Source organism: Rosa chinensis, chromosome 1 (assembly GCF_002994745.2).
Source record: "Rosa chinensis cultivar Old Blush chromosome 1, RchiOBHm-V2, whole genome shotgun sequence".
Classification (NCBI taxonomy): Eukaryota; Viridiplantae; Streptophyta; class Magnoliopsida; order Rosales; family Rosaceae; genus Rosa; species Rosa chinensis.
Genome location: NC_037088.1, coordinates 21005761 through 21023566, shown reverse-complemented (window position 1 = coordinate 21023566; position 17806 = coordinate 21005761). Strand labels below are relative to the sequence as shown.

At 39.2% G+C, this 17806-nt stretch overlaps 1 protein-coding gene and 1 pseudogene across 1 annotated transcript; one reads left to right on the top strand and one right to left on the bottom strand.

The window, feature by feature from the left end:
• The first annotated feature begins 505 nt into the window (after positions 1–505).
• Positions 506–1405, top strand: LOC112203514. Its single transcript, XM_024344477.1, has one exon. It carries the CDS (start codon positions 506–508, stop codon positions 1403–1405), a length of 900 nt encoding a protein of 299 aa, XP_024200245.1.
• A 1491-nt stretch (positions 1406–2896) lies between these two features.
• LOC112203506 lies at positions 2897–6267 on the bottom strand (annotated as a pseudogene).
• Between the last annotated feature and the right edge of the window lie 11539 nt (positions 6268–17806).

Below are 17806 nucleotides of genomic sequence, written 5' to 3'. Positions count from 1 at the left end.
AACAAGCATCTCAGTGTGGAGCGACCCATGGATACCCAGACCCCATATGTTTAAACCATATTCCAGGGCTGGGTGTGATTGGGAGGGTTTGCGGATCTCGGACTTGATTGATGCGGAGGCTGGTGAATGGAGACATGACCGGTTGGAGCTCTTATTTACAAGTGAGGAGGTGGAATTGATCTGGAAGATACCTCTCAGTTTGAGAAACCCACCTGATCGAATAGTGTGGCACTTCGACAAACATGGGATCTATATTGTGAAGAGCGGGTACCATCTGGCTAGAAGTACAAGTGATTTGCAGGCACAAGCATCTACTTCCAGTGGTCACGGGGGCGGTTATAATGAGCTGTGAAAGCTAATTTGGAGGGCCAAGGTTATGCCCAAAGTTAGTAGCTTTGTTTGGAGGCTAGCGAAAGATATTGTTCCTACTAAAGGGGCCCTAAGCAAGAAGCTAAATTTGTGTGATTATATTTGTCCTTTCTGTAGATAGGAGGAGGAAACGACCATGCATGTGTTCAAGAATTTTTCGGTGATTGCATGTTGCTGGTTATATAGACCACTAGGGCTCCGAGCTCATAATCTCGATGCTAATAATATGAAGGACTGGATTTTGGGTGTAATTGAGAAGCTAAGCAAACAACATGTGGATGTTTTTTTCATGCAATTGTGGGCTATTTGGACTGAGAGAAACAAGCTGGTCTTGAATGGTGGTGAGTTCAATCCCATGCATGCAGTTATGTGGCCACTTGAATTGCTTCATGATTACCAAAGTTGTCATCCTCTGAAGGCACATAGTAAGAGATGTAAGGGCAATGTGGCTAAATGGGAGTTCCCTCCTAGAGGCAGACTTAAAGTTAATGTGGATGGTGCTTTTATGAGTGATACTAGAAGCGGTGGAGTGGGTGTAATTGTGTGGGATGATTCTGGGAACTTTAAGGCGGCTTGGTCTAGATTTTGGCCGCATTTGTGTTCAGCCTTCCATAGTGAAGTAGAAGCTTGTAGGGCGGGGCTCTTGTTGGCCATTCATCAAGGATGGAAACAGATTGAGCTGGAAAGCGACTTGTCTCTGTTGGTGGCAGCCCTTAACAATCCAGTTGACGATAATTCTGAGGTAAGTCGGATCCTTGATGATTGTCGAGATTATATGCAAGAGTTTGATGTTATTAGGATTCGACATGTGAATCGTGAAGCAAAAAGTGCAGCGGATAGAATTGCTCACTTTGCTTGGTTAGATCATACTATTGATCTTAATTTGGATGAGGCTCCGGGCTTTTTGCAGGATGTCCTTTACGACGATAACTGTAATGCTATTAAGCATGCTCGAGGTCAAGGTATTACGTCCCCCTCGATGCGGCAAATAATTAATATTAATAATATAGGCGTGGGGATGAGCCTCCCAGCTTGACTGGGTTGCAAACCCCATTTTAAAAAAAATAAAATAGAAAAACTCTTTTCACATCAATCTCTTTCTTAGGTATTCTATCATTGCTAGTTGACCATATTTCTTAGGTTGAAAATCTCTAACTTATCCCTATATGCATATACCTATCTATTACGTAACAATTGAAAATGAATAATCATCAAATTAATTTGCCAATATGCAAAAGGAAAAGTGCAAAGAAAAGAAAAGTATCTTCAATCTTGTTCTAGGTATAACAATGTACCTAGAACAAGATACCTTACCAATGACAAAAGAAAAGATTTTTGAAAAACTAAATCTCATGAATAACCTATACTTCATACTTTCGAATACAATTGTTCTTTGCTAGTTGGTGCATATTTAAATACAATTGTTTAGTAGAGACTCATGATATTATTTCAGGATGTACTCTAGGTGCCTATTGTAATAAGGGGTTTAGGCTCAATGTTCTTCCCTTGTATTCGACGATTTCATTAATCAAGGCTTGAGGGCAGCCGCACCAGCCCTTTATTCAAAAAAAAAAAAAAATCTCATGAATAACATACCTTATTATACCATCCTTTCAAAAGCCAAAAATTAGAAAGAGAATATGGTCACGAATGCATAGGTGATAGGTGATACACAAGTTCACAACAACAAATTTGAACTTCTTTCTTATGATCTATAGAACTGAACTAGTATCTGTACAGCTTGAAATCATGGTGTTATATATATATATATATATATATATATATATATATATATATATCCTCAATGAAAACTTGAAATCCAAGCATGCACGATTTAAGCCATAATGTCATATGCTATAATTATACATCAACACTCTACAAGGAAGGTTGCCCTATTTCTCCAAAAAAAAAAAAAAAAAAAAGTTGTCTAAGGGTAAATCAGGCATATAGGAAAACACAAAAAAAAAAAAAAATTATACATCGACATTCTACAAGAAAGGTTGTCTACGTGGATTGGGTGTAGATTGATAGAAAAATATGTATGGGTTTTTCCCGATCTCTTTAGAAAATTGGGTTAATTACTTTACACAACATAGCCTCCCTTAACCTAAAATCCTTGTTGAAAAGCTGAGTATCTTAATCTACCTCATTTCCATCCTCTACAATGACAGTCTCTTGTCATTCACATTATTACAGTTTATTATTCATGATTTAAAGATTTTTGGCTTCCAATCAATTAATAAGGATGCAATTTACTCAACAAAATCAAATCACCTACAGTAATATCGATTGATATATTTATTACATTGTTTATGACCGCTATACTTTCTAGAGACACTAACATTGCCTACAATGATCTGAGCACCTAGATTATTTATAGCTAATATAAGTACGAGAGTTCCTAAACTTTCTAGAGACACTAACATTGCCTACAACGATCTGAGCACCTCATTTATAGCCAATATGACTATGAGACTATGAGAGTAAGAAATTACTAGGATAACTAGTACTAGCGAGTTTGACTCAATTAAGACAGCGGTTCAACTAGTAAAGATTGAATCTAACCCCGAGTCCCTTACTCTTGATCACCAAATCCATCTCCATCTTGATAAAGGCTATGACCAACTCGAGCTATATTTGTAGTAATGTTGATGAATGAAGATATTTCGGGCACTTGAGTGAAACGTTTTTCGTTTATTTTCTTCCATGCATTGTCTATCTTGCCTTTGATGTGCTTACGAGCTATTTCTTCTGAACTATGCACTTCTCTCATGTAACATAGGATTGATGAAGCAGCATTGCCTCTCTCTTGCTCGCCTTTTATTTAATCACTCAATTAGCATTGTACTCAGAAGACAAAATAGGCTTTAAATGGAGCAAGCAACCAGAATAAATATATATACTGCAAAAGTTCCTAGATCATTTAAGAGTCGAAGTATCAAAGAGATATTGTACACAAGATCTTCATTCTTGTGCAGAAAATCAGCCATGTTTTTGATCCCTTCATCATGTGTTGTAGAGAAGAAGGCATGAGTCAAAATCAGCGAAGTAAATGATGAAACCATTGCTAAGGTACTCTTCAAAGGACGGTGTGTAGGCTTTATTGTACCACTCTGCCTCCACCAATAATGCTTTACATAAATCTGCCCACTGTAAGTTTTTGAAAAGAAAAGAAGACAGTTAGAGTTCAATTCAACCATGATTAATTAAGATTACGAATTGCCATTATTTGCCTATCATCACCATAAGTATTCAGAGTTGTATTTAGGGTCCATCATAGAGATACAAACTATAAAGATAGGGCTCTCAACTTTTTATGTGCATTTGTCTAAAACAATATGTGTGAAGGGGTATAAACTTGAAGCCCCGAGACTTGGGGGATAAAGACAGTTCTTTCATTTGGCTACCATTAGACTGGTGAGAAGGGAGAAAGCTAATACCACTTTCTGCAAATGAAGTAATACTTGGTTCCAACCATTCTCCTCTTCAATTTCATAAGCAATTTCACAAGTACGATTGTAGAGTACTTGGAAACAGATCTTCATACACTCCAGAAGCTTGTCGGTTTCCCTAATATCCCACCTATTCAGTTTAAAACAATGTTATTGATCTAACCATTTCTAAACAACGTACCATGCAAAAGTGCGTACTACATAAGCACTATTGAAAAACTAACTTTTCAATAGCATCGGTGAAATGTTTTAGCTCTTCCAATGAGTCATAAACATCATAAACGTCATCGATGATGAGAATCAAATTGACGACTCTAGTTATCCATTTTCTAAAGGACTTGTACTCAAGCTCGAAAGCTAATCCCACAGCACACATGAAACATTCGACCAGTCTATCTCTTGCAAAGTCCAAGTTCTTACTGAGACCCAAATTGTTCCACCACCTGATCGAAACCACAAAGCATAATAATCCAAATAAGAAAAGTAAGGATGACTATTTTTTATCAAGACCAAGATTCTTTCATTTTCAGAAGCAGAAGATTCATTTGGTTTACTTACATGGATGCTTCCCTTAGATTTTTTGGAGTGTGGCTTGAACCATGTTGAAGTTAAGTTTAGCCAACTCAAGTAAAGTGGTCATGTTGGCTTGATCAATATGATCTTTCTCATAGGATTTGATGTGTCATTTTGCATTAAACCACTACACTCTCCTTTGTGATGAAAGCTCCAAGGCATAGGTCACATGCTTGGAAATGCAACTGTCTCTATCATCACAAATAACATTGATATCTCTGAGAGTGACCACTAAGAAAGATTTAGCCTCCTCTAGGATATTTCTCCTTTTGAAGCTGAGTTGAGGCCTCCAAAAGTTCAAGCATTCCTTTCACATCCGTAAATGTAGTCTTCTTTAATGTACCCATTTCATCAATGAAACCACCAAATATATCTGAAAAGTTTAGTAAACTGGATTAGTAAGTTAGATTAGTTAGAGCATCTTTAGAAGACTCTATTTTTGCTCTTTAGCTATTTTGGCAAACATTTTTAGCTTTTTTTCTATTTTAGCAGCTACACTTAGAGAATCTTTATTAGCAGACTCTTTATTTTGGCTCCTTAGCTTTTTTGGAAAGCATATGTAGTTTTTTTTTTTTAATCTATTTTAGCAGCTGCACTAGACTCCTAAGTCTGAGCCACAAATTTCCAAAACTATTTGGGTTCTAATGTTTTGTTTTCTATAAATATTGCCATCAAAGATTATGGGTTTGCACTAAACTAAACAAGATAGTTGGAAACATCATGCCTACTGAGATATGAGTATTCTACGGGTTCCTTTTGCTTTTGTTGAATAAGAGTTTGATGTTGTTGCGTTTTCAGTTTCATTCTTGGGCTTTGCAATGAGGCTTTTTAATTTTTCATTTGGTTTGACATTTTTGGGGAAGGGAAGTTTAAATAGTAAACTACAAGGGTAGGTTGGGAGCTGTATATGCTCTTCTTGTCCTGGATTTCATATTTGTAACATGGATTTAGTTATTGGTCTTGCATATATGTGTGTATATTTACTTGAAGTTAGGTGAATTCGGGGCCTGGGAGATGTGTAATATAGCAGACAGAGAGAAAAAACTGAGAGACTCTAATTTATAAAATTGTGTACTGTTGAGCAAAAAAAAATTGCACAAAGTGAAACTGTCACCCCACGTAATTTCACTCATATTCATTAACAGAATAGAGTTTTAATTATTTCGGGTTCAACCCATTCAAGACAGAATGTGTCTCTTAATTACAATCTCTTGTTACAAGAGAACACCCTTTGATTCCATTTATAAAGAAACCAATGTGTGTTTGTTTGTTTTTGCGGCTGCATCCGAATTTTGGAATGGGTTGCCTACGTACCCGGGAAGGGATCAAGCCACTCGTAGTTCAAGAGTTTCAATAGGTGAACGACCCATTGGAAGGCTTGGATTTTGGAATAGGAAAAGTGTTTAGGATGCGGTTGCATCTAGATTATTTGATTCCAGATTGCCTACATACCCTTGCGGGATCAAACCACATGTAGTTCCGGCATTTGGGATTTAAATGGGTAGATGACGCATTTTATTTTTTGATTTCTGTTCGGGTTATTTGTTAGGGTTTAAAGCCCTTGAATTTGTTTTTGGGTAATTTGGGAATGATGTGATTTTTTCTGGTGTTTGGGTGAATTTGACTAGTGGAGTCAGGGATTCGGATTGGCTGAATTTGACTGGTGGAGTCAGGGATTCGATTTGAATTTGTGGTTGCATCTAGTGGGTCGCTAGATTGCCTACATACCCTGTGAAGGGATCCAACCATTGTAGTTCAGACTTGTGGCTTTGAGCTTTCTTGGTTTTGTACCAAAAGGATATTTTTTAGGTTCCGAGGTATTTTTAACGAAACCAAAGCTCGGATATTTTGAAATGGAAACCCGTAGCGTCATGCTTTGTCGAATTCTTCAAATGGGCCCAAATTTGGACATGGGCTTCTTTTTGTATCCTCGCGAGTCATGTTCCTCGATCCATGAAGCTTTCTCAGCCCCAAATTTAATACAGGGACCCCCAATGTAATGAGTGAACTTCGAGTCTCAATTTTTCTTGAAAAGAATTCGGGGAAGTGCACCAAACTTCTATTTTGGGCATCAAATTTTACTATGAACACCCGTAAACTTCTCAGAAACCTAAAGCTTCTCCGAGGCCTAAACTGCTTAGGAGCTTGTTTGTTCACATTTGGTGTTCAACTTGGCTGCCGCGTTTTATCGAACAGGTGCTGTGTTATAATTCTTCAAGAGCAGAGCCAATCATCCTTCATCGTAGCTTCGTAGAGATTAGCTTTATTGCATGCTTTAAATGTATTTTGCCTTGAAACTTTATACATCAAACGTGTTAGCTCCACTTTGACTGCAGGTGTATTAAAAAAAAGACCACGTACTCGGCCTATCATGTCCTGAGAATTTAATTAAATCTTCTTCTTTTGCCTCTATTTCGTGGTGGTGCCATCATGTTCCAGCACACTTTGTATAATAAGAAGACATGTTTAAATAAGCCTTCCTCTTAATTATTTTGGAAGACCACTGCCAAACTTCACTCTTGTCTTCTTATTATGCTTTTTTTTTTGTTTTGTCCTTGGTGTGTTGGAGAAAGCTTGATCATGTGATTATGCTCCATTAATTGACTTTCCAAGAGGTGGCTCTGTCATCTTTACTGATGGAGAACGATAGGCCACACATCCCTTTTCTTTTATTTTTTATGAACTGCACTCTTGTAACTCTTTGGTTTTCTTCTTTGACTTTTTGCCACCGAGCTCATTTTGATTTGAAGAGCAGCAGAGCCAAAGTTTCAAGGACCCTTTGCTCGGATTTTTTTGTTTGGACAGTTTGACAGGGAAGCTCTTAATTTGCTTTCTTTTTGTTTTTACTGTCAGTGAGGCTGAAAGAGATGTGTTCAGCTCTGTTTCGATACTCCTTGCAGATTTGTTGCAGGTTTTGATTAAGGCACCTCTGAGCAGAGCAGTTTTGTGGTGCTGCTGGGACTTTAAAGAACATGGAACCGCTACTGGGATTTCAAGAACCAACGGCCATCGCCGGAATTTGAGGATGATACAACGCCCTGGGGTGCGCCGTGCAGCTCTAAAACAGTATTGGTACCTTAAAGTACCGCCACCGGAGCTTTGAAGACGATGTCGGTACCCTAAGGCACGCCGCGCCGGAGCTCGACGACAATCGGCACCCTAAGGCACGCCGTGTCGGAGCTCGATATCACTGGAGGCCTGCATCATTTGAGAACAGAAAAGGAAAAGGTGCAGTTCGGTGAAAGTCTCACCCTCTTCTTTCTTGCTTTCTTCCTCTCCTCTGCTGCTTCCCGGTCCTCCTGACGCTGCTATGTTCTGCTCGTGTTGGTCCCCCTCACGCAGCTATCTCCTCACGTCCTCCCCCCCACCATTTTTTTTGCCGTAGAGTCTCTCTTTATATATAGGCAACTTGGGTTTGCCAAGATGACGTGATAGTGATGGAGTTGGACTCAAACATATTATCAAGGCTGAGAGTCTGTGATTATTTTGACATCAATAACTCCACCTTTATTAACGTGTATACTTCAGCTTCATTGTTGTATTCTTCTACTTCTCTCTTTTGAATTTGAACAAAGCTAGAGTAACCCAACAGTCACTAGACTTCTAGAAGAAGCATGCTACTTTTACACCTTCTCCTTTACCGAAAATGTTTTTCCTTTATGGGCTTTTGAATTTTTTCGGTTTCAACATGTACAAGACCTGGATTCTAAATAGGACCCGAACTACATGTACAAATGGTTTTGCAGAAAGTATATGTACATATAGATATATCTTCTACTTGTATTTATGTCTTAGAATGTATGCCCCTACATAATAATGAACCATTAATCACGTAGAGATGATGTAGAATTGAAGGAACTCATGCTTGAGTTAAGTCATTTTTGATGGTCTGTTGGGAGAAGTTTCGCTTTGGTTTTGATTCTCTTTTGGGAAGACGTTGGTTCTGAGGCTTTAGGTCTTATTCTATAAGTTTTAAAATACCCCATACCAAAGCACCATAGCCTTAAATTGTGTTTTTATTAGCAAAGGAGCAATAAAGAAATTTCTCATATGAATAAATAGTTTCAATGGATGAATAGTAACTGAACCAAACAAAGTAAAAATTGAAGATGATTGAACTACTAACCTATATGTGTGTGTGTGCGCGCGCCTTTTCAACTTAGAAAAAATATTATTTTGTTTCCTACATATGTATACTATGATTTTTTGTATGTCAGACAAAAGTAACTATCATTATGAGGCAGTGCTAGAGGAAGGAAGAAATGGTGGCTAGGATGGTGATGGTGGGGCCGTATGTGTTGACCTCCACACTAAGTCGAGCTTTTACCATCAGAGCATGAAATTGTTAATGATAGAGCAAGTGTAAAATTTGTAAGGAATGAGACACTACAGAAAAATGATGCGGCTAAAATAGACTCACAATTTAACCCTGCAAAATATAGTTGTAAGTATAGGATAAGCAGAGATCGTTCAGTCCGGGGATTGTAGGGTACACCTACACAAAAAGGTCAATTAACAAATAAAAGAATAAAATGGGGGTTTTGGAATTTGGTTTCTAATCTACAAAAAATTAAAAAAATTAAAAAAATAAACCTATATACAATGATCGACTTCCCTAACCTAGACCAATACCACTCAGAAATTACTAAGTGTAAAAACAGAAAATCCATTTCAACATGCTACAAAAATGTGCCTATCTTTAATGCCTAGATAAGAGCTCAAATGAAAAGCCTCAGCGGATCAATCCACTTATCTGATTCATTCTAATGTAGGCTTGGATCGGAAAAGTCCTTACCAAGCCTAATACTACTAATTTTCGAAAACACTCAACGTAATTCTCTTAACTAGTAGTATTATCTAACCCTCGAATCAGCTCACACGTGCAAATTAACCATTATACATAGAATTTAACACGTAATTTCCAGAATCATTTAATCATTAAAGCATGATTTTTACACCCGTTAGAACTAAGTACTACTTGTTTTAACTCAGCGTCTTAACAAATAACAATTACTCTTGGCAAATTAAGCAAACACACAAGAACACTCAGCGTGATTCTAGCATGCAAACTTATGAACCTAACTCTGAAAATTACCTAAACATGTAAAAGAGCACAAGATTGTAACATGCATCATAAAAGAATTCTCGAAATTAACTCAATAATAAATTGAAAATCTCAAAAATATTAATAAAAATATTCTGAAAATTCTGTGTCTCCAATTACACAACTCGCAAATCGAAACACACAAAACCGAAATAAAAATTGTAAGTAGAGTCATAGTTACACTTTGAAGCTTTCCTCAGCGGCTTAGCAACACGGTGATGAACTCGTCTCTGCTATGGTGGTGGAGAGTCCTTGACTCAGCGCCTTAGAGCTTTGTAGATTGATGGATGGATGGTGTCACGGTCTTGTAGGTGATGGAAGTTTAAGGAGTGAATTGGGCAGAGTCTCGGAAAAGTTTTTGGCCAGAAAGTGATAGGCAAGGAATTATCTTGGCTGGGAAGTGATGCAAATTCTGTTCTGGACGTTGCCTATTTATAGGGGAGCATTGGTTGGCTTTTGTCGATCATACCCTTCATCATTGGACAGATGGGATTGCATCGTAATTCCTTTAATTTTCTAACTGAAACATCTCCTTTAAGGCCTTAACTCCTCTCATAATGGGGCAATTCCTTTAATTTCCAAGCTGAAACATCTTTCTCTTATTTATTTTCCAGTTGAAACATCTTTCTCTTTTATTCCTCAATTGAAAACGTCTTTCTCCTTTATTCCCCAACTGAAAACGTCTTTCTCCTTTATTTCCTTTCTTCATTGCTTGGTCAAATATCTTAATGCTTTATTTTATGACTCCATCATTGCTATTTCCAAGAGTTCCACCAGGCAACGTTTCCTACAACAAGCAGGAGAATATCAGAATTTTCTAGAGAAAATAAAGGGAATTAAAATGTAAAGACCGCAAAAACAGTCGACAGTGAGGAATCCTGATCCAGCTAGGATTTTTCATTAATTTTACTTTTTCCACCTATTTCACTCCAAACACTCAACAAGACACTCAAAATGACTTAATGACTCAAAACACTAAACTAAGGGAGAAACAAGGCTAAAATGGCGCACATATTCAATAATATCGTCACACTTTTTGCTCCTATAAAAAAACAGAGTAGTCATGACGTAAAAATTACAGGGCACATTAATGCACGTTGTTGATGTGATATCCCGGAAATTCGTATTTATTTTTCGAGGATTTTCCTGAATCAAAATTCTAATTATTGGATGATTTCGTGGCTCATGGATGGAGCGGAAGTGTTTCGGGAGAATAATTATTCGAAGAATGTGGTTTTAGGGGGGTTGCAAAGGTTGACTTTTATTCGTTGGGATTCTTTGATAACTTCCTTCACAAAAGTCGTAGAGCGCGTCGATACGAGTTCGTGGACATGTGGAACGCGTCAATCAGAGTTCGTATGAAGAAATTATGACCATTGGAAGAAGTTTCCATTTTGGTATAAATAGAAGTTTCCCAAGTGGGAAATTTACTATTTTCATTTGGTTTCCATTTCCGGAAACTGATATCCTTTCTCTCTCTCTTCTCTCTCGACTGCACCTTCAGTATCGAAGAAACCGGCTGACCCGACCCGAACCCGGACGATCTGACCCGGATTTTCCTGCGAACTCCGGCGACGAAACTCTCCATATCAGATCGCCTGCTTGCTCTGGTCGTCCCTGTGGTGTCCTCTAGCGGCGATTCTCGGTGGTGGCGGCGCTAGAAGGCGACGAAGATTCATGTATTCGGACCCGATCGGTTCTCCAATCTCCGACGTCGGCGAGGCTTCAAGTCTTCTTGGTTGAGCTCAGAGCAGCCTCCTTGATCGATCCTTGGTGGTTGTTTGGATAGATTCACGTGAAACTTGGTTCAACTCGGATTGAATAGTGATCCACGGCTTGTGAGGTAGTTTTCGATCCTTTATGCTTGTTTTCTGACTTCGAGCTAGTTATGAAAATCACAAGCATGTTTAGATGAAACTTTTTGATGTTGGGAGTTTTGGGAAATAATGAGTTTTGGCCTGCGGTGGTGTGCCACAGCCTGTGGCTGCGTTCTGGTGGTTTTCCGGCCATGTATGGAACTGTTTTTGGTATTATATATGTTCTACTCGTGGATATGAGCGTTTCAATATATAATATGCAAATTTTGGAGTTCGAATGGATTTGTTATGATTTTTACAGTTTCATACCGGTTGATTTATTTGATCCGTGAGGATTCAAGCTTCCGATCGACTTGTGGTTTGGACACATCGATCGTGGAAGTACTCTGGAGACTTAGGGAGGTCTCGGATGAGGTCTTGCCTCGATTGGCATTACTCATGGGGATTTAGTTCAAAACGAAGGTTTCGAACTTTAATCACTTTGTGATTCGTGCACTGAATCAAAACCCTATGTGTTCAGGTGCTTGTTGGACTTGTTGAACGGATTGCGGCGATTGTGCTTGTTTTGGTTCTCGTGTGAAGACGCAGCGGGATTCAAAGGTGAGTAATCTCATAAGGTTCATTAATGAACGGATTACCTTTATTGTTTGGTGAGTACATGTTACGTCCCGAACCTAGAATTAACGATTTACTCATTATTTGGACGATAATTGTTGGATACTTTCAATTTTTAATCTTTATTGATATTTTAGTGGCCCTAAAAGTTGACTTTTTGTTCGGGTCAAAATTTGAGAAAATGTTCTTCATGAAAGTTGTAGGGGACGTTAAACCGAGCGCGTGCATATGTGGTACGTAAAAATTGGACTTAGTATGTGAGAGTTATGGCTAAAAATGTAGAATTTACTATTCATGGTAAGTTATATATATATGGAAATTACTGTTGGTAGATTTCTATTTTTGGAAACCTACCTAGCCGGGTAACTCTCTCTTCTCTCTCTCCCCGACCCTTCCTCCCTTTCGGCCCGATTCTTTCCCCTTTGATTTCTTCCTCCTCCGGCCGTCCCAGGATGTAATCCGGCCACCCCCAAGCTCGGTTTCTTCCCCTTGTCACGTCTGTGGAGGTATATTACGGTGATTTGGCCGGAGAAGCTCGATTTGGAGCGGAGGAAGCTACGGTGGCAGTTAGCCATTTTTGCCGATTTCCGGCGATTCCGGCCACCTCCGGTCACCATTTTGCCGTCGAAGGCTTGGTTTTCCACGGAGATCATTTCGCCCCTAACCTCGAATCAAGATTTGAAGTGTAGAGGCAGAATTGAAAATCTAGGGTTCTTGATTTTCTGGGTTAATTTCGCCGGTTGAATTCGACCATTTACAGGTATAATTTGGGAATGTTGTAGTTGAGAAGTTTAATCAGTGTGTTGAGTAGTTGCTGTATATGAAATTTGGTAGCCGATGGTGGAGGTTGGTGCCGGCGCGTGGGTGCCACGCGCCGCCACTGTAGGTGGCGCGTGAGACTGTGTTTTGGCCGGAATTTGACTTCTGTTGTTGATATAATTAGTCAATTATACTTTTAGTTCCATGATTGCAGTTTTGGGGATAAAATTGGAGAAGAGTGATTATGGATTTTGATGTTGATCAATGATGAAATTGTTAATTGAATTATGAGAAATCCATCTATCGGATTTCCTTGATTCGGCCCTAAAGCCCATACCTTAAGGGAATAATATTAGTGAAGAAGATTGGGAGATTTTGGGCAAATAAAGATGATGTTAGGGTTTGGTTTTGATTATCGTAATTTAGTTTTCCATCCAGTAATTAAGGTTTACAGACGTTATATTGTACAGGACGTGAGGAGGATTCCCTCGAGGAGGGTTCGGATCGACGACAGGCTTAGCCGTACACTGTGAGTGGACTTTCGTTTTCAAATAAGTGATGCATGCATTTATTTATTAAAGCATGATTTATTTATTTAACATATTATTTTCCGAGCATATAAGTTTGATTGCAAATTATTCCGTAGTTTTGCTTTTGATAATGATTGTCATGAAATAAATATTGATTTATACCACTTGTAAGTTTCAGTTACCAAGTTGCTATGCTCGGATTCGAATTCATAATTGATGTTGATTATCGACGAATTGTTTTCGAGGTGATTTTCGGATTTATACTATTTATATTATATTATATTTATATTCGTCGATTTGAGACTCTATTGGCAAATTGAGTTTTGTTGGAGTAAACCTCCATGTTTACTTATCAACCTACGATTTTGGCATTGGGAATGCCTTATTGATAATCTATTTATCCTTTTAGCGTGTGGGACACGCTGTTGGTTTATATGACTTTTTACGAGAATTTCCGGGTACGGTTGGGAATCGCACCCGCGTTTTCTTTATTCGTGGGACATGGGGAAGCCTTAAGGATTTATTGGATTTTAATAGTTTTTACCCACCATACCTGGGTCGCTATATTTTATTGCTAGCTAGCCTATTAGTACTCCTCCCTGCTTACTATGTGTTTGTGGGTGAGTAAGAGCAGAGCATGGGATGCTCCAGAGTGTGGGACACTCCGACCCGAGCCTGGGAGGCTCCCTTCTTTCGTATGGTGAAATTTCTTCCCCATATTTTATCATTACTTGACTAGCAGGGCTAGTCCGATTTCTTTTAACCAGCGGGGCTGGTATGTTTTTCACGAGTTTTGGATTTAAAGAATTACGTTTTATAAATATTGCATGCATCGAGATTTTATAATGTAAATTTGTGGGAAAGTATAAACTTTCATTCCTTTGTACTTATTTATTTTGGTCCACTCACGCTAACATTTTTATGTACTTTCCCCCTGGGCCCTTTGGTTTCAATTGCCTAGATCGCAGTGTTGCTGACCGGCTTAGGAGTGGAGGCTAGCACCACCTTCGCCATCTATCCTCAGTAGGTTATTTGTTAACCTACTCTATGTATTATATTTCGAGTGTGTTCTTTAGATTGCTCTGATGACTTAAAAAGGGTGGATTTATACATTTGTTTAATTATGTGTGTTTGGGAGTTGTATAATATTGGAGGAAGTCGAGAGATTTAATTTGTTGGGTTGTAATTTATATAAATGGTTATGTTTGTGTAGTACAATGTTTTTACTTGGAAAGTTGCGGATTGTTGCTTGGAAGCAGGGTGGCTTCAAGCATAGAAATTACTATACTTAGAAATGTTTTCAACAGGTTTAGGGTTGTCCACTTTTAGGGGAAGTTCTGTCGAATTTTTCCGAAAAGTGGGCCTCGCAGGTCCATCTTGGAGTTAGGAGGGTAATTCCGGGGTGGGTCCTGACAGTACATCTCACGATATTTGTTATGAGCAGGATCGATATTTGTTATGAGCATGATCGATATTTGTTATGAGCGAGATTACCCTATTGTCTTGGAGTTATTAGGTTAACTACGACTATAGTTGGTATTAGTGGTATTCCTAAGTGAATGACTACGTGTGTGTATATATATATATATTTATGTGAAATATATATGTATTGATGAATCTTTGTGATGATTGCCATGTGAAGTTTGTGTAGGACTATTTGTGTAATGAATCAATGACATTAGTATGATGAATCTTTGTGATGATTGTCATGTAAAGCTTGTGTAGGAATATTTGTGTAATGAATCGATGACATCAGTATGATGAATCTTTGTGATGATTGTCATGTAAAGCTTGTGTAGAAATATCTATGTGATGATCGCTATCTGTGTGATGATTAGTGATATCTGCGTGAATCTATGTGATGATTGCTATCTATGTGATGACCAGCGATATCTGTGTGATGATTAGTAGGATGATTGCTATCTGCGTGATGACCGGAAAAATCTATGTGATGATCAGCTGGACAATTGCTATCTATGTGATGATCCTTGAAATCTAGGTGATGATCAGCTGGACAATTGCAATCTATGTGATGATCCTTGAAATCTATGTGATGATCAGTAGGATGATAAATATCTGTGTGATGACCGGTGGAATCTATGCGATGACTGCTCGGTAGCGGAGCTGAATTATTATTAAGTTAACAATAATCGAGGAGACTGCTGTGATGGCCGGGCCTACCTACAGACGTCAGAGTGTGGGATTACGATGACTACTTTGACTTGAATTGCTTGACTTAATGTGACCTCCTGAACTAAATTATATGCATGGGTTACTATGAATTGTTTTGATTGTTTTGATATGTGATTGCTTTGTTTCTTCTTGATTGTATTGATTGATGGTTTGATTTATCTTAAGAGCCATAGTGGTGACGAATTGTACTCTGTGGTGAGGATAGGAAGGTGATTCATTGATTTTCACCTTTGATGTCATGTTGATGATAAAAGCTCCTGGGGGGAAAGGGAATGAGTGTGATTTGGAATTCGCCGTAGTGCGTTAGAATGACGTTAAACATTGCTTGAGAAAGTCTTGTTTGATTAAATTTGTGTAATGGGACGCTAGTTGAGAATCTGAGCATGAAGCTTTAGTCACCAGTTGACTTATGTAGGCACGATATGAAAGGTTATGGAATTGATGGCCGTAGGTGTGAGATATGTGCATATCGTGTTTAGGTTGAGGTGACTTAAAAAAATGTGTTTTGCTTTGTGGTTTTGAGTTTACTCATACGGGCTTGCAAAATCTTACCGGGTTTGTTGTGTGGCAACCCAGTACACTATTCAAACGGTGTAGGGGTTAATCTTGCAGGTCAGGGTAATCGTGGCTGAAGCGGTGGCGGCATCCTTGCAGCTTTACGGTAGGAAGCTATCTTTGCGACTTTACCGTTGATAAAGACTTCCGTTGTATAGTTACTCTGAGCAGCATTTACGTTTTATTTTGTTGTTGACAATTTAATTCGTAAGCATTGTAATATATGACTTTATGGAGCGGGTCGATATTGATATAGTGGGTTCAGGGCATCAATTTGTACTTGGGTAAAAAGAGAAAAAGTTTCTAGGTATTTTGTATTGATGGCTGAACGTTCACGCATATGTAATTATGGGATTATATATCGATTTTTATTTGTATTAAAATCAGGGGCGTGACAGTTTGGTATCAGAGCGTAAGGTGCATATTTGGTGATAATCAATACTCCTCGAGTGATGGCCCGTCTGCAGCGGATCCCCATCTGATGCTCTTCGGTATTGATATAGTCATTGGGTATGCAATGAGTGTTGGAATGTCAGTCTTCAGGGTAGTGTTGGCTCAGTGAATAAGTTGTAGGAGCTTAAGGTAGCTTCTAGGAGTTATAGTCTTTTGAGGAATGAGGACCTTTAGATTTAACTCTTGTTTACATAGGGGATAGAATTGTATCTTCTGACGTAGTGTGTGGTTGATTTAGTCATAACGATGACTTATACTTGTGTTTGAAGATTTTACAAGTACTAACCAAGGTTGCTATGCTCCTTAGGTATGGATTCACAAGGAGGACGAGCTAGGGGTCGAGGTAGACCCAGAGGTAGGGGTAGAGCTCGAGGTAGGGGCAAGATCCCTCCTGTTGAGGATATATTCGAGGATGTCTAGGCATAGAATGTTGGGCTACCTGTTCCACCTGTTGTGGAGGTTACGAATGTTGTAGATCTCACTCGTTTGTTGAAGTTGGCAAAGGAGATTTCGAGGTTGGGAGGAGTTCCATTCCAGGGAGGTACGGATCACATGTTAGCGGATCAATGAATCGAGAACATGAAGACCTACTTCGAGATGGTCGTCTGCGAAGACATTGAGAAGAGAAAGATTGCCACATTTATGCTCCAAGGCGATGCACGGGTGTGGTGGAATGGTACACAGAGAGTTATGGATGTGTCCACCATGACTTGGAATGAGTTTGTGGAACTGTTCAGGAAGAAGTACTTTCCGCCTTCAGTGAGGGAGCAATTGGAAAGGGAATTTATCTCGTTAGTCCAAGGGACTAAGAGTGTGAGGGAGTATGAGGCTGAGTTCTCAAGGTTGTATCGCTTTGTGCGGCAGATGGATGCTGAGAGCTTAGCTATGAAGTTTCAATGGGGACTGAATGCTTCAATCCGGCGCGATGTCGCTGTTCTGGAACTGAAGACTGTGGAGCTCATTTTCGTTAAGGCTATGGCCATTGAGCAGGAGAACTTGACTTTCCAGGAACAGGAGTCGGCTAACAGGGACCTTCGAAGGAAGGGAAAGGCAATTGTTGGGAGCAATGAAGGGACAGATAATCAGGATGGGTTCTGGAAGAGGCAGATGACTCATCAGCAGGCGCCAGATAGAGTGGCAGCTGCACCTGCTAGGGTTGCACCTAACGGGCAGGTGGCACCCTTAACATGTTATAACTGCAAGGAAGTGGGCCACATGGCGAGGTAGTATTTGAAGCCGAAACCTAGGTCATGCTATAATTGCGGACAAGTAGGGCATTTGGCAAATGAGTGTACCCGACCTCAGGGTATGAGACAGAGGAATCAGCAGAGGCAACATCCTCAGGGACATGCGAGGGTGGTTGTTATTGGCCAGCAGAACGCAGGG